Source organism: Lactuca virosa, chromosome 4 (genome assembly GCF_052849685.1).
Source record: "Lactuca virosa cultivar CGN04683 chromosome 4, Lactuca_virosa_CGN04683_v6, whole genome shotgun sequence".
NCBI lineage: Eukaryota > Viridiplantae > Streptophyta > Magnoliopsida > Asterales > Asteraceae > Lactuca > Lactuca virosa.
In genome coordinates, this window is record NC_136429.1 from 123800606 (window position 1) to 123826214 (window position 25609).

General features: G+C 38.2%; 1 protein-coding gene across 1 annotated transcript; it reads left to right on the plus strand.

The window, feature by feature from the left end:
- Positions 1 to 23952: 23952 nt before the first annotated feature.
- LOC145168457 (uncharacterized) lies at positions 23953 to 25147 on the plus strand. The gene is made up of 2 exons (XM_079087261.1): positions 23953 to 24422; positions 24516 to 25147. The coding sequence occupies exons 1-2, from the start codon at positions 24023 to 24025 to the stop codon at positions 25010 to 25012; spliced, it is 897 nt and encodes a 298-aa protein (XP_078943387.1). The 5' UTR covers positions 23953 to 24022; the 3' UTR covers positions 25013 to 25147.
- The last annotated feature ends 462 nt before the right edge of the window (positions 25148 to 25609 follow it).

Here is a 25609-nt window from a genome sequence, read left to right on the forward strand (position 1 = left end):
AGACTGGACACTACCAGGAGGACTGCCCGATAACAAGGAACTCACGTGCAGATGGACGAATTCTGATGATCACCGCAGGGGAATCGACCTCGGAGTCGCCTTCGAGCAGCGGTACGTTTCGATTTAGTAATTGCTTTGAAAATTAATTTATATTTATATAAGATTAAAACTTGGGGATAACACCTAAAAGTAATTATAATAACTCACTCATAGGAACAAGTCAAAGAATTCAAAAGAACTAAAGGATCCGTTTAGAGAAGCTATGATGGCTGAACATATACATCAGGGTTGTGCATAACTAAGATATTGCAGACCTAGAGTGAGTAATTCCGCCTTAATTCCTGTTCCTTGTTTGGTTGTGGATTTGAGGCAGAGTTACTCAGCCGACCATTTTATTCATCTTAAATATTCATAACTTGTATATGACAGACGATTGTAGTGGTACCGAGGATGATCATGATATAAAGTATCATCACCAGTTATCAAAGCACTTTCATTTGTATGTACTCGCTCATCGTTTTACGATACGTAAGAGTGCTAACATCTATGGGAAAACAGAAAGCACTAGAACATTTACAAAGAGTACATTTTCAAACACACTAGAAGTACATTTTCAAACACTAAGGGTATACCATCGAACGCACTAAGAGTACACAGTTAAACACACTAGGGGAACATTGTCGAACACACGAAGAGTACATTTTTCGAGCACGCTAGGGATACATCATCGTATAACCTACATTTCTTTCCAATCAGCCAAACTTTGTTCAGTAAAGAGTTCGTTGCTATCTTTCGTCATGAGTTGGCGTGGTCCTCACCATACTAAGTTCATATGTATCTATCGCCTCGATCGTCAAGTTCTCGAAACTTTCGTCATTCATATCGATGGTCCGACATAAACCTCAGTTTTTATCTTTCGTATTCTAAACCCTGAAGTACTCATGCGAAGAGTACTTTGTCCTCCGAAGTCTTATCGTCGGATGTCCGCAGACCGTCACGAAATACCACTCGTCCAACAGACCCAAGTTCGAGCAGAGAGGCTATGGACGTATACAGCCCACCTAATCTATTCAGGGTATATGCGAGGGTGGTATATGATTATGATTACGCGGATTTAGTATGTGTGTTTCCGCCCTATCTCCTGTTCCTTGTTTGGTTGTGGACCTGGGGCAGAGTCGCATATCCGACAGTCTTACTAATCCTAATTATATACGACTTGTATACACGAGGTAATGATAGATGGACCAAGTACAAATCCTATCATGAACACCAGGGCAAAGTTGCCAGGTCTACGAGTAGGTATCCTGCAAATCAGAGGAGCGCAACCCCAGTAGTACTGTAAGAAAGCTAATTTCGGGACGAAATTCCATCTAACGGGGGGATGATGTGACAACATGAAAATTTTTTGCTTTTAAAGTTCAGTTAGTCAACTCAACAGAGTGTCAGACTCATTGGTAATGAGTTCTAGCCTGGTTAAAGGCCATTCTAAGGAGTTTAAGCCTTGTACACTTAAGGAATAAGTGTTAGAATGTACCTGCTAGAGACACTATACAACAAATCAAACATTAACCTCATCATAAGGAGTTCACGGCCACCATGCCAATGAGTTTACGGCCATAAACTCATGTGGCCGTAAACTCAAGAGTATATATGTGGTCCTTGGTCATTTTCATCCATTTCTCACATTCCAACCTCAAGAACACTCCAATTCTCTCTCAACTATCATCCCGATCTTCACTCGAGATCTTCAAAAACGTAAGTGTTATTTCCTTGATTGTTGTTACACTTCATCTACTAGTTACACTCTTTGATTCCATCCATGAAAACATTCATTTCAACTAGATCTTCAAATCTTCAAGTTTCACCAAGAACACCAAGAACACACACTAGTGTTCTTGGCCAAAATCGACTATTTCAAGCCTCTACATCGTAAGTACTCTTCCCTATACTTGATTTCTAGTTAAGGTTCATGCTTAGGACCTTGAGATCATCAAGAATGAAGGCCCAAAAGGAGTTTACGGCCAAGCCATCTCCTATGGCCGTAAACCCCTATAAAGGTGCCATTTGGACCTTAAACTCTTCCTAAGGCTTAGATTCGAGGCTAGAACACTCCCATGTGCTTTGTAATACCTTGAACCATCACCAAACTCACCATTTAGAGAGTTTACAGCCCAAGAGTAAACACCCTTGGCCGTAAACTCCAATTAAGGTCAAGTCTTGGACCTTAAACACTTCTAGGCCTTTGCTAACCTTTGGGACATGTAAGCCTTTGAAACTCCTTACCTTTGAGACCCTAAACGTGACCATTAAGAGATTTTACGGCCAGGAGTAAACTCCCTTGGCCGTAAACACCTCAACACTCTCCATTGAGTGGGTCTTTCACATCCTTGTGTAGAGCAAAATTCCCTCAAGCTTCCCTAGCCTTCAAACACCATCATATGCAACTTTGACCATGAGTTTACGGCCGTAAACTCCCTTGGCCGTAAACACATGGTCGTAAACACCAAGCCAAGGCCATAAACACCCTTTAGATGAATCATATGTGATTCCAACACTTGGTCAAAGTGTTTCCTAGTCCCGTGAGGTGTTTCCTTGCATTTGATTGCTTCCAAGCACTGTATTCATACCAATATATGTGATTATATGTCATTTAGGACTTGTTGTGTCTCGGGACTTCATTCGTGGTACTTCTCATCCTTACACTCGTATTCGTTGAATCGCCCACATCAGGTGAGTTCATACCCCGTAATGAATCTTTTAACTGTTTTCAATGTTTTAAGGGGGGGAATACAAGTTGAACACAATGATAATTGTGTAAATGTTTGCTATATACATCTTTCAAAAAGATTACTTATGTCTTTTATAAGTGATCAAAACATTTCAAAAACTCTTTTAAATTTATGTTACTTTATAGTTTTGCAAAAACTCCGATTTAAAGTACAAACATAACTTAGTAGATAAAAGAGTCTTTTCAATAACAGTTCAAGTACATTACTAGTAAACTATAATAGGTATAGTTTAGAGTCAGTTCATACATTAGTCAAAGCATACTATGATGAGAAACAAACAGAGCATACATACATACTAGACAGAGAGAACATACAATACAACTAGTACATACTATACAAGAGAGTATACTATACATTAGTACAGAGTGAACATTACTACATCATGACTTACTATACAAACACTGTTATACGATAAATTAATGTGACAAACCATTAAAGGATACAACGACACTGTGTTGTATCAATTTGTAACCAGAGTCTCCTGGAGGGAGAGCGGGCATCTTGTGTATATATCTATACGGGACAGACACTCCCACACCCTGACTGCTAGCTACAGTCCCAGCCGATAAGGCCAAGGGGTGACAAATGTCACCTCACTACATATGACACCGGAGGGTCATCTTTTATTCAGTCGTCGATCAGCATGGTTACATACGAGTTCACATTAAAACCTTTAATTTACCATTTTGGGATTAAAGGCTACTTTAGACTCCCCGAGGTGTATTGTACATTTAATACTACCTGGAGTCTGTATTTCCTTTCTTTAGACTCCCCGAGGTGTATTGTCCATTTAATACTACCTGGAGTCTGTATTTTATTTCTTTAGACTCCCCGAGGTGTATTGTCCATTTAATACTACCTGGAGTCTGTACTTTATTTCTTTAGACTCCCCGAGGTGTATTGTACATTTAATACCACCTGGAGTCTGTATTTATTACTTTATAACCAGCAGTGTCACTGCTGAGGAAAAACATCATTTTCCCTATTACATTTACTTTGAGAACTTCTCACATATTCATTAATGTATAAACTTTATTTAGTTAATGAGAGTCTCACTTGGGAAAATACACACTAATACAAGAAACAAACATACATAACATTTGATGCCTTGGTAGAAGGCTACGTTTAGCAGAAAGGGCCATAATTCTAACCTCATGATTCCTTAATGTATACATCAAAGGATACATATATATCAATAGGATCCGGCAGGTAATAGGATGTGTGCTCTCCGTTTCATTTCCTGTTCCTTGTTTGGTTGTGGGCTTGGAGCAGATTCACCCAATCTATTATTTATTCGATTCTAAATATATATGTCCAGTATACATTGAGTCATTATAAGGGTACCAGGTATGGGTCAAGTCATAGGACACAGAGTTAATGCACAGTTTTCTAGTACAGAACATACTTTCCAAATCAGAACTTTTGGTATACAAAACTAGAAACTTACCAGCTAAGGGTTTAATCCATTTTATTAAACCAGTTTAAACTTAAAGGACCTTAGGTGATTAATTCTATAACATTTTAGTTTATACATCATGATTATATATCATTAATACCCAATAGATAGTTGGATGTGTGCTTTCCGCCTTACTTCCTATTCCTTGTTTGGTTGTGGGCTTAGGGCAGATTCACCCAATTAACTCTCTATCCGATATTAGATCATATATAGTCAGTATAAACTAAGTGATTATAGAAGTAATCATTGTGGTCACCATTTTGTTATAAGAAATAAGAGTTTTCTTAAAGAATCTTTTCATTAAATATAAAGAAACCATTACAATTAACTTCATGAGTAACAAGTGAACACGCCAGAGTTATATACAACAATGATCTAACAAACAGTAGGATGTGTGCTATCCGCCTTACTCCCTGTTCCTTAATTGGTTGAGAGCTTAAGGCAGATACGCACAGTCGATTGCTTGTTTACTCTGAGTTTTATATCACTTGTATCCATTTAGTACTCATAGAATGGATTGTAGGATCATTTTTACGTATCTTTCATCAAGGTAGGAAATATAGGATTTCCTAAGAGGAACAGGCGAACTTTTCTAAACAGAACTTACAACTCACTACATTTTTCAACTACATTTTCAACAACAGTTTACCACAACATTTTACAACTTACTTACGTCACTAAAATCTTATGAACTCACCATCTTAATTGCTGATCAACTCTTTCAAATAACTTGTATTCTCAGGAGCCTAGTAGACAGGTACTCGCACTGGGATTCAGAAGATGGAGCGGTATAGCTTCAAGTCTTGCTTGTTATTTGCTTATGTATTCTATGTTTCGTGAACACACACCTTGTAAACAATTTCTTTCTAATGAAATGGTTGTTTATTACTTTGGTTACTATGATGCATGTCTTGTGATACTAAACATGACGTCCTCCACCCCATAACGTTTCCGCCGTTCCGGTTTTGGGGTGTGACAAGGATGCATGCATGCACCTTAAATACTAAACGCTAATAATACAAACACGGTTAGGAGGCCCAAACCGGATAACAAAACTGGGCTAAGGACCGAGCCCAAAGACGCAACACTATTATACCCAACAATCTCCCCCTTTGCGTCAAAAGAGGCGAGAGACTACTTCGGTTGAGTAACCTTGACCTGCTTCACAACCTTGAACAGCCGAGGGATGATCGCAAGAAGTGTCTGCCGAAACTGAATGTACCAACGAAGCATATCGGTGAACAACTTCTTGTCAGCTTCACTGTTCTGATTACATCTGTGTATGATCTCCAAAATGTGCTCCAAGCAAGCAGTAGAGAACAAGTGCTTGTCAATAAGAGCGAACAGGCACTTCTGACCTTCGCCCCTAATGAACATCACTGTATGAAACTTAGGATCGATTTTTCCCTTGATCATCACATTCACATTGCCAGTTCTTCCAATCGGTTTTATCGTAGTTCGCTTGTGAATGGCAGATGCGATTTCTTGATCCATCTTTGCTACTTCGTGCATGTAACAAACAAGCATTCACTTGACGTGATCAATGATCGGCTGATACTCATGAGGATTGGACAATAAAATATTGTTGAGGAGTATCCAGTCGTGCAGGTTTAAGTTCGATAGATCAGCCAGGGAAAAAGTATGGACCGAGCTATCCGAGCCTCGGGTCACTTTGAATTTGACATTAATGAATTTTCCTGCCGAAGAGGGCTTCAATACCTTGACCGTTGTAATCTTCTTTGTGCTCCATGTCAAGTATTGTGCCTGAGGAAACTCCAGATAAAACTCCAATAAATCCCGATCTACCTTTGGGTCTGGAGAGGGAACCACAACCGTTGAGTCAAAGAAATGGAAGATAAATGCCTTTCGGGTGATTGGCATATCAAATTGAGCATCCTTCGAGTTCTCAAGACCGAACGAGATAACAGGTTCAAGCCAGTGAGTACTCGGTTCATCAATTACTTCCCTCCGGAGCGATTCAATGGTCCATTCCGGAAACATGGACTTCTTTTTCTCTAAGAGTTCCTTTTCTTTCAACTCTTTCTCCAGAAGATTCATCTTCTCTCGAATCTCTTGCTCAGAAGGCTTGACTTTCTGATAAGGTTTGGAAGGATTCCCTTTCATGATGTCTTCAATATCATCATCTTCATCATCATCGTCTTCACCAATCTTCTTCTTTTTCTTTTCCCTCTTACTGGCCGAAGCTACATTATCCTTCGGTCCAGCAGTAGCTTTCGGTTCTGGAGGGGGTTGAGGTTGAGCCTTGCCAGCCTTGCCTTGAGGAACCTTTTCTCTCCCTTGTTTCGGAAGAACAGTGGTCTCCGGAACACCTTCAATCCGACTTAAGATATCCAAAGCAGGTCGTAGCTTTTCAGCTAAGTGGCGTCGAATGGAGATAGTCAAAATTGAGTCATATGCGTCCATTAGATGCAACAAGATTGAATGGACATTGCCCACTGAGCTTCGAATCACCTCTCGTTCAGACTTTAAATCGTCAAGTTCTTTGGTTGTTGTTCGGAGCTTTAAGTTCTGAATTTTGAGCTGGGAAGTTCGATTGTCCAGCTCATCCATTATTTTGTTTTCGACTGCAAGCTCGGCCTCAAGTTGAGTTAAGCGATCATCAACTTTTGTATGAAGCTCTTCGTTAGCAGCTTCAATAGCTTTTCGAGCCACTTCAAGTTGTGTCTTCTCTGCCTCCAGTGAACGTATGAGATTGTCAACAGGTACGTTCACTATTTGTGCATTTTTCTGAGCAGCTGCTTGCAAAGAATCCAAAAAGAGTTGAGCCTCTGAAATTAGTTTCTCAACTTTTGCGGTCGCTTCCTTGCAGTCTTTTGTGGAGGCTTCAATAGCAAGCGAAGCCTTCTTACATTGGGAGGTAGAAGAGTCAATAGCCTTTGCAGCATCGGAGATAGAGGTAGCATGTTCTTGTACGACTGAAGAGAACAAAGCTTTGAGGGCTGCGTCTGAATAAGCACCAGCAGAAGACGAAGAAAGTAACCGATCAATCTTATCAGTAACAACCTTGAGATGTCGCTTGGTGAGAGGTGCGTCTTCATCATCATCGCTTTGAACACGATAAGGACTGAAGTATGTAGAATCAAACTCCAAGTCCTCACCTCCAAGAACGGTATTGGTTTCTGTGGATTAGGTAGGTGATAGAGGTTTGGTGGTAACAGGGGTTTCGGGTGCTGAAGAACGAGCCCCCGTATCAGATACGTTGGTCCGAACTCCAGTAGTGGTGGTAGTTGTAGCGTCAGTGAAAATAGGTGTAGATATAGGAATGGTAGAGGAAGGTTGTGATGTGATGATATGGAAAATGGGAGGTAAGGAAATAGGAATGGAAACAGGTGGAGGAGAAGGTTCTTTGGAGCGAACATGTACCTCTGGTGTAGGCGAACGAGGTGAAGTATCTCCACGAGCCGAACCTTCATCATCTGAGATTTCGCTCTCAGATTCGCTGGGAATGGAGTGTTTATGACCAGTAGGCACGTACTCGGAGTCTGAGTCGCTTGATGATTGAAGAATAAGCTTCCTAGCAGGTTTCTTGGTCTTCTTCTGCTTGGGCTGGGAAGGTGCTGCCTTCTCAGACTTTCGCTTCCTTGGAGTCTGAACCTTTGAGACTTGACCTCCTTTATCCCCCTTTTTCGCGTCTTGCTTCTTGCCCCGTTTAGCAGGTTTGTCTGCTTCCTCAATAGATTTCACCATTTCAGGAGTGAGTTCCCTTGGACCAGAAGAGGGAAGCTTCTTGTACTCCTGAATAAGCTTGCTCGAAGGAGACACACAAGCATACATTGTCTTAGGAATGGAGCCAACGAAGAGAAACTTCGACGGATGAGTGACAATGATGTTGGTGGTATGAAATGTAGCAATAGAGGAAAGCAGTGAGTCCGCCATGATAGGAACATGATAACGCTCCATCACCCATTGAGTTATAATCATCCAGAACCGGGCACATGAAACCTCTGTGTGCCGAGAAGAAGATGACAAACTCTAGACAAGTTGAAGCCACAAGACTAGACCATAATCAAGATTGACACCATGGTACAACCCATAAAGCAGAGTCATGAAAGACTTGCTAGCACCATCAGATCCTGCACTTCGTTCAGAAAGCCCTTTGAAGAGAAGAGTGAAGAGGCCATTCCATTGAGGAGGAAGGCATGACTTTTTGAACTTGGTCACAGTAGTTAGGGTTTCAGTGTACCCCATGTTGTAGAACATCGAGAAAAGCTGACCTGTTGAGATGGAATCAGGATTCACGATGGATTCTTCAAAAGAGAGCCCTAGCAACGAGCAAAATCGATTCTTAGAGATTGAAGCTTTCTGGTTGAGATTGTCGAAGTAAATCTTGTCTGCACCTTTGTCGTATGTGGCAGTAGAATAGTTTTGAGCGAGACATGCCATTGGAACGACTTCCACCATCGATAGAGCTTTGACGAGTGGGGAATATTTCAGGCATTCCACCACATGATACATGTAAGTATCGTAGAGAAACGGTGTAAGATCGATCAACAAGTTCTGATTGGGCTTGATTGCAAGAAGAGTGGAGCGTGCGGTGGTTTCTTGAATAGAGGAAGATTCTGCCATTGTTGAAGCTTGTCGAAGGAGAAGATGAACAGTGAAAATTAGATCTCTTTCTTTTGCTTAAGAGAGTTGAAGTGTGGTAAAGAAGAATCCCACAGAAATTAAACCCTTATATACGATTTTGTAGAGAGAGAAAAATCGCAGGCAATGATTCCTTGAATTTGGGAAACGACGCCTAAAAAGGCGTGATTTGACAACAAGCAACCCCGATAAAGCAGTGATGACGCATGATAAGGTAACGGTTCAAATTCTCGCGCCTTCCAAACTTATCCACAATTCAAATTCCCAAGCGATTAAACTTCCTGCTGAGTCACCGCTTGAATCTTCAATCAAATCTTTATTACCGTAATAACCAAGGACGTTACACTAACACATTTCTTTGTTTTAAAACAACTGCATTGCATCGTGAAGAATCGAAGTTATATAGTGAGGAATAGCTTATTAATAAGCAAACACGACTTTTGGAAAATGCAAGATTTTCGTGCAAGATAGTGTCAAAGATAAAGAAATAAATCAAACTTATTTGTGGGAATTAGTGATGTCATTTAAGACACAAAGCAGTGGATCCCGGGCACGAATCACTTCCTTCAAAGACAAGACAGACTTCAAAGTGCTTGTTTGGATTCCCGTTGAATTATGATCAAGTACTTGTTGAGAAGCATTGAAAATGCATCTTTTATATATAAGGCTATTAAGGGTGGCATTCGCTTCAATTCTTGAGTTCGATACTTGATATAAGACCGAAATAGAACGAAGTACTTGTGAGACCGATGTGGCCTGTTAAACAAGTAGGTTTGGAGCATATTCAGTGACTTGTTGAAAACTGTTAATTAGAAATCTCAAAAAAATGAAAATCTGGATCCTTTGGGAAGAAAAGTCTTGGTGAAAAACATTTTCATAAGGATCACGCAAAAAGAAAAGGAGATTTCAGGGAGCATGCACAAAAAGTATTTTCGTTAATTCAAAGGGTGAAATCTAGAACATTTAATTGTTCACCGTCAATGCGTTAAAGGTTTTGAATATTGGGTTTCACTTGGCACGTAGTGGCACAAAACCAAGATCATCAATACAGAAGTTGTGTAACCGTAAACCCCAGTGGTAAAGCTGAGAGTCTCAAGGGTTACATGTATGAGATGAAGCATGATGGAGAATAGAAAAGAGGTGGTAAAGGAGCCGAATGTACCTCTGCTACAAAAGATGGACAAAGCAGAAAAACTCTTAACTTCATTTAAGAAGAGTAAGGTAGCTCATGATTAGAGTGAATTTGACAGCCTGATTGGGAAGACATGATTGGTATATATCAAGTCATTAAGGCTTCTCTCAAAATCTTTTGAGGCTTGGGTCAACATGCAGCAACATGCGTCTAGGGACACTTAGCTAGTACAAAGATAAAGAATTATACCTGCCCCAGATCCATAATTGAGAATGGTCCTTATATATAATTATATTAAGAGAGAAGCACATTGCAATAAAACGAAAGAAAATATTTTTGAGTTGTGAAGTTTCTGAAAAGAAATAAAACTGAAAAAGAAAAATATTTTTGGATTTTATAAGATTTTCAAAATTTTTTTTTTGAATTTTATGAAAATAAAAGGAAAAACATTAACATAAATTGCGAGAAAAGATTATACAAACTGTACAACCGAAACCATCTTTTGGAGATGAGGAGCGAATTGAGCCCGGTGAGACCGAACCCGAAATAGGCCGAGCGTTCGGTTCATTTCGGTTCTCGGAAGAACCGAACCCGAAATAGGCCGAGCTTTCGCTCTATTTCGCTTCCAACTTTTATTGAGACAAAAGAGATTGCGGTACAGATTCAACTTCCATCATTCCTAGGCCTTGTAGGATTTTATTAAAACTTGCTTCAGGCAAGGCCTTAGTAAAGATGTCAGCCAATTGATCAGTGGTTCTAACGAAATGAATTTCAACGTTACCATCTTCCACATGATCTTTGATAAAGTGATACCTCAGTGCTATGTGTTTCGTCTTTGAGTGTTGCACTGGGTTATGACAAATCCTAATTGCACTTTCTGAGTCACAATATAGTGGGATTTTCTTCATGTTCAGGCCGTACTCTCGAAGTTGACTTTGTATCCAAATGACCTGAGATGTACATGATGCAGCAGCTATATATTCTGCTTCGGCAGTGGAGAGAGACACACAAGTTTGTTTCTTGGATTGCCAGCTAACTAGTTTTCCGTCCAGAAATTGGCATCCTCCAGTGGTACTCTTTCGGTCCAGTCCACATCCCCCAAGATCAGCATCTGAGAATGCTTGGACAAAGAACCCTGATTTGGCAGGGTACCATAAACCAAGAGAAGAGGTTCGCTTCAGGTACCGAAAGATGTTCTTCACAGCTAGCAAATGAGGTTCACGTGGATTTGCTTGAAACCTGGCACAATAACAAACAGAGAACATTATGTCTGGTCGACTTGCTGTTAGATACATTAGAGACCCTATCATCTGACGATAAAGAGTCATGTCAGCAGCCGGTTTTTCTAGAGAAGGTGTTAGCTTTGTGCCAAACGCCATAGGAACCTTCACTTTCGAATCTCCCATCATGCAAAATTTGGCGAGCAAGGTCTTCGTGTAAGCCTCTTGATTAATGAAAATGCCTTCGGGTCCCTGTCTTATATTCAAGCCAAGAAAAAAGTTAATAGGTCCCATTGAGCTCATTTCAAATTTAGTCTCCATCAACTTCCTAAAGTCAGCTGTTAAGCTAGGATTTGTGGAACCGAAGATGATATCATCAACATAAATTTGAACGATCATAAGGTGGTCACCCTCTTTCTTGCGAAAGAAGGTTGGGTCAACCGAACCTTGTTTAAACTTAGACATTTTGAGAAATCTAGTTAGAGTTTCATACCATGCCCTTGGTGCTTGCTTGAGACCATAGACTGCCTTGTCCAGAATGTAACAGTGATCTGGATACATCTCGTTCACGAAACCCGGTGGTTGTTCCACGTACACCGTCTCTTCCAGTTCGCCATTTAGAAAGGCACATTTCACGTCCATTTGGAATACTTTAAAGTTCTTGTGTGCAGCATAGGCGAGAAAGATACGAACCGATTCCAGCCTCACTACTGGAGCGAAGGTCTCTTCGTAATCTATTCCTTCTTCTTGACAGTAACCTTTCACAACCAATCTGGCCTTGTTGCGTATTACATTTCCTTCCTTATCCATCTTGTTCCTGAAAACCCACTTTAATCCAACCACATATGCATCCTTTGGTGTTGGGATCAGTCTCCACACTTTATTTCGCTCAAACTCATTGAGTTCGTCTTGCATCGCCTGTACCCAATCAGAGTGATCGAGTGCAGTCTTGATCGTCTTTGGTTCGACTTTGGAGACGAACGAATTAAACATGCAAAATTCGACTTTAGAGAAAAGTGCAGTTTGTTTCGCTTTCAATTGTGAGCGTGTGAGAACCTTTTCTGTCAAATCACCAATAATTTGTTTTTGTGGATGATCTTTGGTCCATTTGACGAGAGGAGGGTAACTAGGATCATATGAAGGATCCAGTTCAGCATTCACTTCTTCTTCAAATTCTGACTGAGTATCGTCATTGTTTGTATTCGCATTCTCCCCCTCGAATTAAGATACTTCCTCAGTTTCAGGCTCAGAATACTCCCCCTGGAATGGTGAATCTTGGTTATTTTTAAAGGACGAACTCTCCCCCTGAATATGAGAACTATCTGTTGGAGGATCGCTTGTGTCTGGCTTTTCGGTTGTTACTGGTTCTTCTTCTGCCATTTTCTTCGCAACATCATCGATTATCTTCTTCAAGTTATCTACCTTGTTGTCTGCAGCTTTAGATTCAGTGAGAATAGCCTTTTCTGGTTCATCAAATAGCCGCATGTATTGCTCAAAGAGGTTTGAAATTGGTACCGTAACTTGACCAGATTTTGGAAATATTTCCTCCACAGAACCTTCGGTTGTCTTCAGTTTCTTGACGTAGTTATCATCGAAGGTAACATAATAGGTCTCCTCTATTTTCTTTGAACATTTGTTGAGAACCCGATATGCTTTGGAGGTTAAGGAATAACCCAGAAAGATTCCTTCGTCTGCTTTGACATCAAACTTGCTTCGGTGCTCCTTTGAATTGAATATGAAGCATCTCGAACCGAACACGTGAAAAAACTTTACGTTAAGCTTTCGGTTGTTCAAGATCTCATAAGGAGTGATGGAGAAACACTTGTTGAGATAAGATCTATTCTGTGTAAAGCATGCAGCGGCAATGGCGTTAGCCCAGAAATATAGAGGTAGAGAAGCGAAGCTCAGCATGGTTCGGGCTGCTTCACACAAAGATCGATTTCGCCTTTCGACAATTCCATTTTGTTGTGGAGTATATGGAGCCGAGAAGTTGTGAGTTGTTCCCTTCTCTGCAAGAAAATCTTCAAAGTCTTTGTTCTTGAACTCCAACCCGTTGTCGCTCCTTATATTTCGAACTATCTTCCGTAGTTGAACTTCTATCTGCTTGATAAAGAGTTTAAGCTTGGGAGTGGCCTCTGATTTCTGCTTCAAAAAGAACACCCAAGTAAACCGAGAGAAGTCATCCACGATGACAAGTATATACTTTTTACCGCCAATACTTTCGATTGAAGATGGACCACATAAATCAATGTGAAGTAATTCAAGTGGTTCAATAATTTTCGTATTGACTCGAGAAGGATGACTCTGTCGACTTTGCTTTCCCATTTCACATGCAGCACACATGTGTTCTTTATCGAACTTTAGAACAGGAAGACCTCGAACATGATCCCCAAGCACCAGTTTGTTTATGTCTTTAAAATTGAGATGGGAGAGTCGTCGGTGCCAAAGCCAGCTTTCGCTTGACCGAGCCTTCGTTAGTAAGCAGATTGCTGGTTTCCCTCGTATGGGATTAAGATTCAGAGGGTACATCTCTCCATTTCGCTTTGATTTCAGCAGAATATTGTTCGTCTTCTTTTCAACAATCTCTGAGCCATCGTCATCGAACGAAACTTTTAACCCAGTACCAACTACCAGTTGAGACACACTTATAAGGTTGTGTTGTAAGCCTTCAACGTACGCCACTTTTCTTATCGAGAATTCACCATTTGTTATCATACCATAACCTTTAATTGTGCCAAAAGAATTATTACCATACTTGACACTTCCACCATTTGTTAAGGACCGAAACTCCCTCAACTCTTCCCTTCTTCCTGTCATGTGACGCGAGCAGCCACTATCTATGTACCATTCATCGTCAAACTGCTCGTCACGAATTACCTGCAAAAATTAAGCAGATTTAGGAACCCAAAGTTTCTTGGGTCCTTGTGAGCCTTTTACAGAATAGGGAATTGTAAGAGTAACATCAATTAAAAAGGTCCTTTTTATTAAGGTTGTTTCGTCTTTTCTTTTTAAGGTGAAAACTTTGATTTTATCTGATTTGAGTGCTTTAGGTTCAGTTTTAGAATTTGAGAATTTGACGTTGGCAGACTTTCGGTTCTCAAAATTAGGTTTAAACGACGTCTTCTTTTCTTCTTTCGGAAAGAGCTTTCCTTTTCCCTTTCGATCATTCTGTGAGTGAGAGTGAGAATGAGAAAAATGAGACTTGGGAGCAGAGTTAATTATTCGGTCATTGCTCTTACTTGGTTGAGAACCGAAACTACTTTCTCTTCGGTTCCTCTCTTTTATTGATGTAGGACCGAAACCACCCTTTTGGTTTTTCTCATGTTGATGACCGAAGCTTCCTTTTCGGTTGCCGTCTGTCTGTGGACTGAAACTCCTATTTTGATTGTTGTAGCTTTGTGGACTGAAACTCTGTTTTCGGTTGTTTTGATTCTGAGGATCGAAACTCTTCTTTCGGCTGTTTTCATTATGTTGAGTGCAAGAAGCTGAGTTTGCTTTTGCTTCTTCCTTTGTCTTGAAGGGTTTTTCATAGCGAACGTAATTAGGATTTTGAGATCGCCAAAACTGTTTCCTTTCAGTGAGATTCTTCTTGTACCTCAAATTTCGTTGATGTTTTCGGTCTAACACCTGTTTTGGAGTTTTGTGGATGTTGGCCTTTTTCATCGGTCTTTGAGCATGAGTTTCGCTCTTTAGCGAAGATGTTTCGCTTGACACCATGCCCGGTTCACCTGAAGAACTTTTGGTACCACTTGTACTGGGCACATCAAAACGTGTTGGATCATTGAGTGGTTCTGGTACATATCTTCCTTTTACTCTCCATGATGTTTTCTGAGACAGACCTTTCGTTTCATCGACGTTATCAATAGGTGCTGACCAGAAAAACTCATCACAGCCATCAGCATTATCTTCTGCTACTAATGCTGTCAGTTCGACTGTCTGTTGCTGGGTAACTCCATGAACTGCATAAACTTGATTTGGAGTCGTTTGGACTTTTTGATATACAACAGACTTTTCCTTAAGGACTTTGGTTTTGTCTTTGGATAAACGAGCGAACTCAACAGAATTTTCAGAAATAAGATTTTTATCGATTTCGGGTTCGCTTTTGACAAACTCAGAACAGTCCACCTCATCTTCTATAGAGATTACACTCATATCATCATCCTCATTGAATTCAGAAGTGTTTTCAAAATCAATTTTATTCTCTGAACTCAAATTGGCATTCAAGGAGTAAAATTTCTATACAGTTTCGGTTTTGATCTTTAATTTGTCATTTTCATCCAACAAATTTTTAAGCATGTCCTTATGGTCTTTTGACTTCATGAAGGACTCTATTTTGTCAAGACCAATTTTGTAAGCAGGAGAAATATCATCAGAAGAAATAACATTTTCACAGTTATATGCATCGGCATTGATTTCGTCCTCCTTTAACTCAAGGAAGTGTAAAATCATACGATGTATCTTCTTCCCTATTTCACAATCAAGATGCAATTGAGTAATGTTGGTATATAACCATTTAGCAATTAAACAAAAAACATTTCGTTGTTTCAAAAGCTTCAAATTATCTCTTTGCAAATAAATTGTTTCATCCCTAGACCTAATTAACTCCTTCTCCTTCTGCTCAATCCACATACGCCTCTCCTCACTCTTTGATGATACCCTGCTGATTTGATCAGTTAGGTTAGAGTTTGTGACACGAGTTTGAGTTAAACTGCCACTTAAACTAGAAAATTTAGATTTTAATCCATTTAGTTCTTTTTCATAGTTTGAGATGGGAATTTGTAAGGAAACAAGAATAGATTGTACCTTCTTAATCAACTCATCGCATTCGTTGATCTGCTCACTGACAGGTTTCGCTGCAAAACACCTGTCTTCACGCTCCTTCGCTTCATCCAGTTCTTCATCAGTGGCATAACCTCGCTTTTGTGACACCCCAGAAGTCACCATTAAACACTTTCCTGCAACATCCTCTTCTTTTACCAACAAAGCCCTGCCATGAGTAGGCTTCCTCACTTCTTCATCTTCTGAATCAGTGGACCAAACTTCAACACCTCCGAACTCATCGTCAATAATATTTCCCTGCACAATAAGAGCATTCATAGTGTTATTAGATCCAGCTTTCTTCTTCTTGATTTCTTCCAATCGTCGTGTGAGGTTCGCTTCCTCGTCCTCATCTTCATTTTTTTCTAACATTTTTCTCAGCATACAATCTCTGGTGAAGTGATTTTTGCCTCCACAGTAGTGACAATTAATCCCTGAGTCACCTCCAAGTTTTACTTCCTTCTTTGGTTCTTCAGTTTGAGAAACATTCTTCAGTTCCTCCTTTGCTTTCTCGGCACTGTAGCTAGCTTGCCAGTTTCGGTTCTTATTTGTTGGGAACCTTCTTTTGATAAACTTCTTGGGATTTGACACCATCAGAGCATACTCTTCATTTGTTAGATCATATTCAGAGAGATTCAAATCTTCTTCTTCTTCAGCAGCACTCTTTCATTTGGAGATTAGGGCCAAGGAACCCATGCTAGAAACCACATTCGTTTCTTTAGTCAAGGCACTCTCATGTGACTTTAATATTCCCACCAGTTTCGCTAGAGAATAATTCTTGAATTGTTCATGAGCCTTCACAGTAGACACCACAGCCATCCATTCGGGTCTAAGGCCATTCATGAATGTCACCTTCTGTTCAATGACTTTCCTTTCAATCCCATGCTTTATCATCCTACTAAGGAGATGATTGAAGCGATCGAAGGTTTGAATAAGTTTCTCTTCAGGCTTCTGCTTGAAGTCACCAAATTCTGAGAGCAAAAATGTTTGGATTGAATGCTCAAGATCTTCATCCGTAGAATACAATTCCTTCAATCTGTTCCATATTTCTTTTGCCGTTGTGCATGAGCTTACTAACCGAAACGTGTCCGATTGCAAAGCAAACCTGATCATTCTCAAAGCTTTGATATTGCACTGAAACTTTTCCTTCTCATCTTGGGGAATATCTTTCACATCACTGATGAGTTGATTGTACTCTTTTTGAGTTTTAACAACTCTTGAAGATTTTGAGTGAGCGAATGGACCTACAGTAATCGCCTCCCAGATTAAGTATCCATTGTCTTCTGAGCCAATTACGTAATCTTCAAAGTGATGAGACTAGACCTCATAATCCTGAGTGTACAATATAGGAATTCTTGTCGTCGATCCTATGCTGTTGGAGATATTAATTGGGTTAGACTGAGAATCATCCATAGACATGCCGATGTTTGTTCAAAAACCTGCTTAAGATCAGACTTGTAAATAACGTTAGGGTAAGATCGAATATTTAAAGAACTACGTCAATAGTAAATGACGGCTCTAACAATATCAATCAAAGCGGAAAACCCTAAGAACTTCTTCAACAGAAGAGATGTGTATGAATTACACAGTCTCCTGCTCTGATACCAATTGATGAGTTGAAAAACTCTTAGATCGATTAGATCTTCAACAGGTTGAACAATAAAAGCAAACAAACACAGTAAACACGATATAGAATCAAGTAATGCTTAATGATTCAAATGTAGTCACGCCTCAGCAGAGCTCGATGAAGAACTTCCACTGTAGAGGCGAGCTAGGGTTTGTAGTACAATTATAATAATAATAAAAGCGCTACCAATAAAGGATGCATGCATGCACCTTAAATACTAAACCCTAATAAAACAAATACGGTTGGGCAGGCCCAAACCGGATAACAAAACTGGGCTAAGGACCGAGCCCAAAGACGCAACACTATTGTACCCAACAACAATCTCAGCTAGGATACTACATATCATAAAATGGGCCGGCATTGGTGCCTTAGACCCATTGGTATGGTGAGGAGACTCACCTGGCACTGCTGAAGTCCCGCAGATAAAACTCTAGCTGCTGGATGACAGATTCCCAAACTGTCAACATCAAACAATACCTAATTAATAATTGGGTTCCAAGCACAAGGTCCAACTCACACTCCAAAGGCCCAATAGACAAGTAATGGGCAAAATCCCAACATATGGCCCAATTTTCCAAATTGGGCCCAAACCTCCATATGGACTTACTTTAAGGCCCAACCAATTATTCTAGTCCAAATAATTGACATTCTGGTGGCCCAATAGCTAATAATCTTCAAGACCCAATTATGGCCCACTTATGGCCCAATTTTCCAAATTGGGCCCAAGCCTTTCCAATGGGCGTTATCCTAAAGCCCAATAATTTCCTTAGTCCATAATTATGTTCCCAATTGGCCCATAAAGGCCCACAGTAGCTTAGTCCAATAAATGGCCCAACAAGCATCCAAACCCAATTAGGGTTTTTCACATAAAATGACAATTAGGGTTAAGTGTTCCTACTTAACCCATTAAGGACTTAATCCATTAAGTCCAAACATACAATGAAATCGGGCTTGAGTCATATCTTCACTCCAATGGTCCAACATGAGGGTCCCGATAAGTCTAAACCTCTAATTCCAAAATTAGGGTTTCCTAAACCCTAATTAGGGTTTCTAACCCATTACAATCCAATTAGGCCAAAAAGCTAAGTCCTTAGGCCCATTAGGGTTTCATTAGGACAATTAGGGTTTTCCTAAGTCGGGCACCACCCACTACCACCTCGGTCAGTGGTGGCCAACGGCGGCACATGGCGGCTCACGACGGCGGCCACCACCTCACGGTGGTGGTTATAGTTCTTTTCATTATTCTTTTTTTTTTTGCTAATTACAATTACAATGCTTTAATCCAAAAATAACACACACACTAACTAACATAAACACACACACAACCACCCTAGTGGTGGCCGGTGGTGGCACATGGCGGCAGCCACCACCTCACAGTGGTGGCGGCGGGGCCTTTCTTCGGATCTCCGGCTAAGAAACATTCATGTAGCCTCAAACCATCACAACACATGGGCATAAACACCACCACACGCCCGCAGCCACCTTTCACGGTGGTTAGTGGTGGCAGAAGAGTTTTCCTAGCGACAGCCACCATGGTTGGCTGCCATGGTGGTCTTCTAGCGTTTTCCAGCCAACCTTTCACCCACACACTCCCACGGTGACGATTGAAACACGCACAAACATCACATCATTGGCTGAAATACGAAAACACACATGAAACACACATCACCGCCACTCATATGGTGGTTTGCGGCGACCGGAAAGGATATCATCAAAAGGTGATAGCCATCGGGGCGGAGATGGCGACAGACATGAGAGAAATGGTAGAAGAACAAGGGAGAGAAGGGTTGTCATTACCGGAGAAGACAGAGGTACGGCAGCCCCGACGTCGGCCTTGACTCACGTATTCGCCGGCAACAAACAGCATCAACGGACGTCCGACGTTATTCTGGTCGTTGGCAGCCTACACTTTGTTGTTCACAGCTCAAACTCCAGTCTCGGTGGCCCTCCAAGCCACTCACGGTGTCACCGGAAGCAGGCGACGACTTAATCGGATCGGAAAAACGATAAGAAGGAAGGCGGCGGCTGGGGAGTCACAAGGTGGTGGCGGCTAAAGAAAACATTAGGGTTAGGGTTTACCGGTGGTATTAGGCTTATATACCCGGATCCTTTAAGATCTATCCCATAATCACAGAAATGGTCCCTCCTTCCATTATTCTTTCCAAATAAAGTCCGAAATTTACCTTTTTAACCAAGCCTCCTGAAATCCTTTACAAATTAAGTCTAATACTTACCAAATAGCCCCTTAGCCTCCAAAATCTTTTCAAAATAAATCCTAAAACTACTTTTTAACCCCCGAATAATTCGTTTTATAACATTTGACTCCCCAAAACCAACACCCCACTAAATAATATGGATTTAGGGCGACTATTCGTTCATCAATTTTATCTATTATTTATTTAATAAACAAGATGTTACACTTTCATTGACCACGAGTTCGACCATCGCGTCGCATATATATAAAGTCATGTTATGTCTTTCCAAAAATGGCAATCTACTTTATAACTTGTGTTAATCTCCTCCTACTTCATAACTAATCACCAATACACCTCCTATAAAAAAACTTAAAGCAAACTCCATGTTTTATTTCTCCTATCTGTTTCATAAAGAACTTATACTCATTGGAATAATACCTGTTACGGAAAACGGATATTACACTAACTCACTATTTTCTCTCTATATACATTCATTTTTTTCTAAAAAATTATCCAATTCAGAGGTCTCATTATCAAACTCTGTGGCCAACAAATGATGAGCCAATGTAACACACTAACTCACTATATATATATATATATATATATATATATATATATATATATATATATATATATATATATATATATATATATATATATATATATATTTAAATTAAATGTTTTAAAATAATGAAATGTAAAGATTAAATAAATAAAGTTGGTGAAAGGGTGTGACGGTATGGTTGGTATGCCCTCCAAAATTATGGAAGGTGGTTGCTAATGTGGAGTAAAAGAGTGTGGTGGTGCCCTCTAAAACGAAATGGTATGAAAGATTGAGGGGTTGTTGTGATGTATAGTGAAAGCGTATGGTGTGGTGGTATGCTCTTCAAAATGAAATGGTATGAAAGACTAAGTGGTTGTCATATAATTTAAAATTGTTGATGTGGAATGAAAGAGTGATGGTGTGGTGGTATGTCTTATAGACTAATGTCTATGAATCTAACCTAATAAATAAGAATAATTTTGTCACATGTTATGTTCTCATTGATTTTGCCATATGTAATTTTCTCATCATTTTTTAATTAATTGTTTTCCACATGTAATTTTCTTATTTGTTCCATTTTATTTTTATTGACACACCAGGAATTCAATTAAGCAAAATCATTCTTAAAATAAATTAGAATAAATGTCATACATAATGTCAGCTCGAAAATGGTTACTTTCTTATGTTAATCCGTAAATTCAGTATTCATTTACAGTAGTTTTAGTGTATAATTAAATTTATTGACATGATTAGCTAAAATAAAGGGGGTGTTGGATGAATATTTCCTAAATAAATATTTTCATTGGACATGTAATTGTTTTTTTATGGAATCAAATCCTTCTTGATAACAATTTTCAAGTTTGATTGTGTATATCATATGATCGGTGTTTGATTTTCATTTCTCCTTTCTCCATGATCAACTCGTCGGTTTTTGGTGGACTGCATAATCAGGTACTCATGTTTTCCTTTACATGTGCCAAAAGTAACAGACATAGTGGATTTTATGAACAAATGAATGGACAATAGGACAATAGACTGATATTAAACTTTTTTTAAATGTTATTTTCCACACTCTTAATCGCTTTCATGATCACCAATTTTGAATTTATATATGATATAATCGCTGTTTGTTTTACGTTTGTCCTTTCTCCAAGCTATACTCATCGGTTTTTTTGTGGACTGCATAATCAGGTACTCGTCTTCTCCTGTCTTCTCCTTTAGTTGCTTCCTAAGTATAGTCTATAAAGTAAAAGTGCAGCGCCATAAAAAGTAGATATCAAAGTTCTCGATTAGTCTGTTTAAGTTTAGGTTAATAATTTCAATTAATCATCATTTTATTAGTCCAGGGGCATTAGTATCAATGTTATTGTATCTGATTTAGGTGATCAAGAAGGCATTGTATAATCCTAAATTTATACTTTGTTATAGTCTATAAAGTATAAATACAGGGGCATAAAAAGGAAATTTCATAGTTCTCGATTTCCTATGAACTCTCCCCTCCCCTAGAATACGACTCACAATATTTTCCTACAATGTTAACAACTCTCTTACATTTTTAACACTGTAATGCAGACCTCAGAATCTGAATCGAGATCACTTGTTCTTTCTGTGATGTCGTTCCGCTCCCAATACTAGCTTCTTTCTTGGACAAGCCAGGGTCATTAGCAAACTAATTGGTGCCAATTTTCTGTCCTCAGTTGTACGAGTCACCTAAATACCACAAGGGCATAAACGTCAAATGTTGAGAATTACATAATATATTTATAAATTACAGATTTTGGGTAACAAAACATGCACCTAAAACCTTCAAATTGAAGCGTTTAAGTTTAGGGGCATAATTGTTATTTAATAGTCCTTTTATTAGTCCAGGGGTATATAAGTATTTTTAATTGGGGTATACAAGTATTTTTAATATAATCATATGTTAACATTACAGGGACAAAATGGTAAAATTGCTAAAAGGGCATAATGTTTATTTTATTTGTTCTAATTTGTGTAGTAGTACTTATAATTATATCTTATTTATGTTAAATCTATATTGTGTATGCAGTAATTAAAGTTTGGTAGACTTTTATCCACATTTATTATTGAATTCTACCAAACTAATATATTTTTATGTTTTTCTTTAATGTAGATGTGTAATGATAAGTTCATTAAAAATAATTAGATTTTCACTATTATGGAATACATACCATTGTGTTAATTATATTTTTAGGACATTTAAGTCTTTTAAATATAATCAAAGTTTCGTAGACTCTTATCCATATTTGTTACTGAATTCTATCAAATTTAAATATATTTTATGTTTTTATTTATCATTTGCACACTACATGCACATTTAAAAGGGCATAATAGTTATCAAAATTTTCATAATAAATGTTATTAAGTTTTTTAAGTAAAATACGGTGCTATTTCATTACAGGTTGATATGGATCCAAGCAAAATTAGCATGCTTAGTGACATTGTCCTATCAAAAGATGACTACATAATTAAGGTCAGAATAATTCGTCTCTAGAAACAGACAGTTTGGAATAACCCTCAACAAATCCGTCTATTGGAATGATTTTGATGGATGAACAAGTTAAATTTTATATATTATGTTTTTTAATAATTTTTATATTATAATTGCAATATATGTATGTTATTGTATGATTAATAATATATTAACTAAATTTTTTACTTTGAATGTAATGTTGAAAAAAAAATTGTATCACTACCGAGAAAATCGCTTGAAGAATAATCATGAACAATTGCATGTATGTTGTATTGTACAGAGTTAAAAAAAAGACGGATTGAAAAATTATTTTTAGACAATGACGGTAACCTTAGCAATAAAATATCCAATATTGTATTCAAAGAAATATTTGAAAAGTTATGATTTATAACAATTATTTAGAATATGTCATTACTAATTTTGAGTACTTTGGGTTAGTTAGATACTTATTCAATAAAGCCTTTATATATATATATATATATATATATATATATATATATATATATATATATATATATATATATATATATATATATATATATATATATATATATATAAATTGCTTATAGTTCATAAATTGATAATATTAATTGTTTTTTTAAAAAAACTTGGATAATATACGGTTCTCACGGAACCACCTAGTGTTTGAATAAGGCAAAAAAAAAAAATCAATATTTATGAATAGCAGAATAGGAGTTGAGTGATTAAACTAATACTATAATCTTTATGAATAGGAGTTGAGTGATTAAAGCAATACTATAAAATATAAAAGGTTAAATCAATATAAATGCTAAACCACTAAAATTAGAAAAGAATGTATTTATGTTAAATCCTAATAATAAAATTAAGAAATCAAAGGAAATTTGATTAATCCATAACTATTAATACCATGCTCGATCATTACCAAAGATTGAACCTAGATGAGAAAACATCCTCATTCATTGACATTCACCCACTAGACTATATTTCATTTATATCTTAATCGTGTGTGTATATATAGAGATAACCTCATGTAATTACACCATAGTGTCAACATCCTGACACCTTCTATCCTCATTATTGTTTAGTCGGTCTCAGGCGAGAACGTTTTTCCACATTTTTCAGGCTTTAAATTGAACCACTTATTATTGAATATCGGAAAAATGGGAAGGTTTCGGAGAGTGGCGGAGGCGTTTGATCATGTGGTTGCCAAAGTTAGGGATTGCGACAGCAGCGGCAGCGAGCACTCGCCGGAGACAATGAAGGATTTGTCTGATTTGGTAAATTCATATATTGAGAACGGCGATGGCGTAGTAGACAAAGATTTTGATACGAAAATCAACGATGAATGTAATTCTGATGAGATTGATGATGATACGGAGGAAGCTAAGGAATCACTGGAGACATTGTTTCGAACTCAAAAGGGTGATCCTGTGAAGAAAGATCTTCTTTTTGAAGTTGAAAAAGCATGGCGGCGCGTGATGGAAGTTAACTCATCGCTACCGGTGCTAGGATCTAAACGGCTGTTAATGGCTCGTCTCCGTGATCAGGGTCTTGACGCCGGTACTATTTTCTTTCCATTTTTCATATCTTTATATATTAGTTAAGAGTTAATCATGTAGTGATCATGATAAGAAATTCATATAATATACGCAGGTCTTTGCAAATCCAAGTGGGAAAAGAAAGGCCGGCTTATCTCCGGTGAATACCAATACGTCGACGTTAATGTCGCCGGAACTCGTTACATAGTCACCATATCTCTCTCAGAAGAATTCGAGACAGCCCGGCCTACTGATAACTACAATTCGTTGCTCGAGATTCTCCCTCAAATTTCAGTTTGCAAAGTGGAGGAGATGAAAGAGGTGGTGAGAATAATGTGCAGAGCTGTTAAGAAGACGATGAACCAAAGAAAAATGGCGGTGCCACCATGGAAGCGACGGGAGTACGTCCAAGCTAAATGGTTTGGTACTTACAAACGAACTACCAATGAGTTCTCTACTAAAAACACGTCAGATTTGAATGTAAATGAGAATAAAATCGAAGGGTTTATATGGACGCCTGAAACTTGCTGTCGTGGACGCACACACGATTTTGTTAGGAATGGATTTGGCTCGAAAATGGGCAGTTTGACCATGATAATGGACGGAGCATGATAAGGTAGTTTTGATATTTTGACTTATGAGTTGAAGTAATTATTAGCTACTATAAGATAAGATTGATTGTTAAATATGTTTTGGGGGGATTTTGACGTTAGATATCTCATTGTAAATTCATTTAGTTCATTCTTATGAGAACGTGGATGTAAAATAACCAATTTGGTTTTAAAATGGTTTAGTTCATTAGTTTCCGTACTTTTTTTTTTATAATGTTATTATATCTATATCTATAATTTATAATCTATAATATCTTTTAATTAAGGTCATCTAAATGAAAATGGTTCATGATAAGTCTTATTCTTACATCATATTCATTTGAAACACTCTTCCTTCAAAGTAATTAATCACTACAATTCAATAGTTTTAGTTATTAAGTTATTAACTTAGGATACTTATGACAACTATCTACAACTCTATTTTTTAACTCATGTTATTTAATTGTTACTTATTATAACTAATTTTCTAATATAAAATTATATATAATTAACATGTGTAGATTAGTAGAGGAACCATAAACTTTTGTAATGGGTACAAAAAAATTCTAGATAATGTTTCTAAGCACGAATAAAACTTTAACAATTTATCTGTTTATCT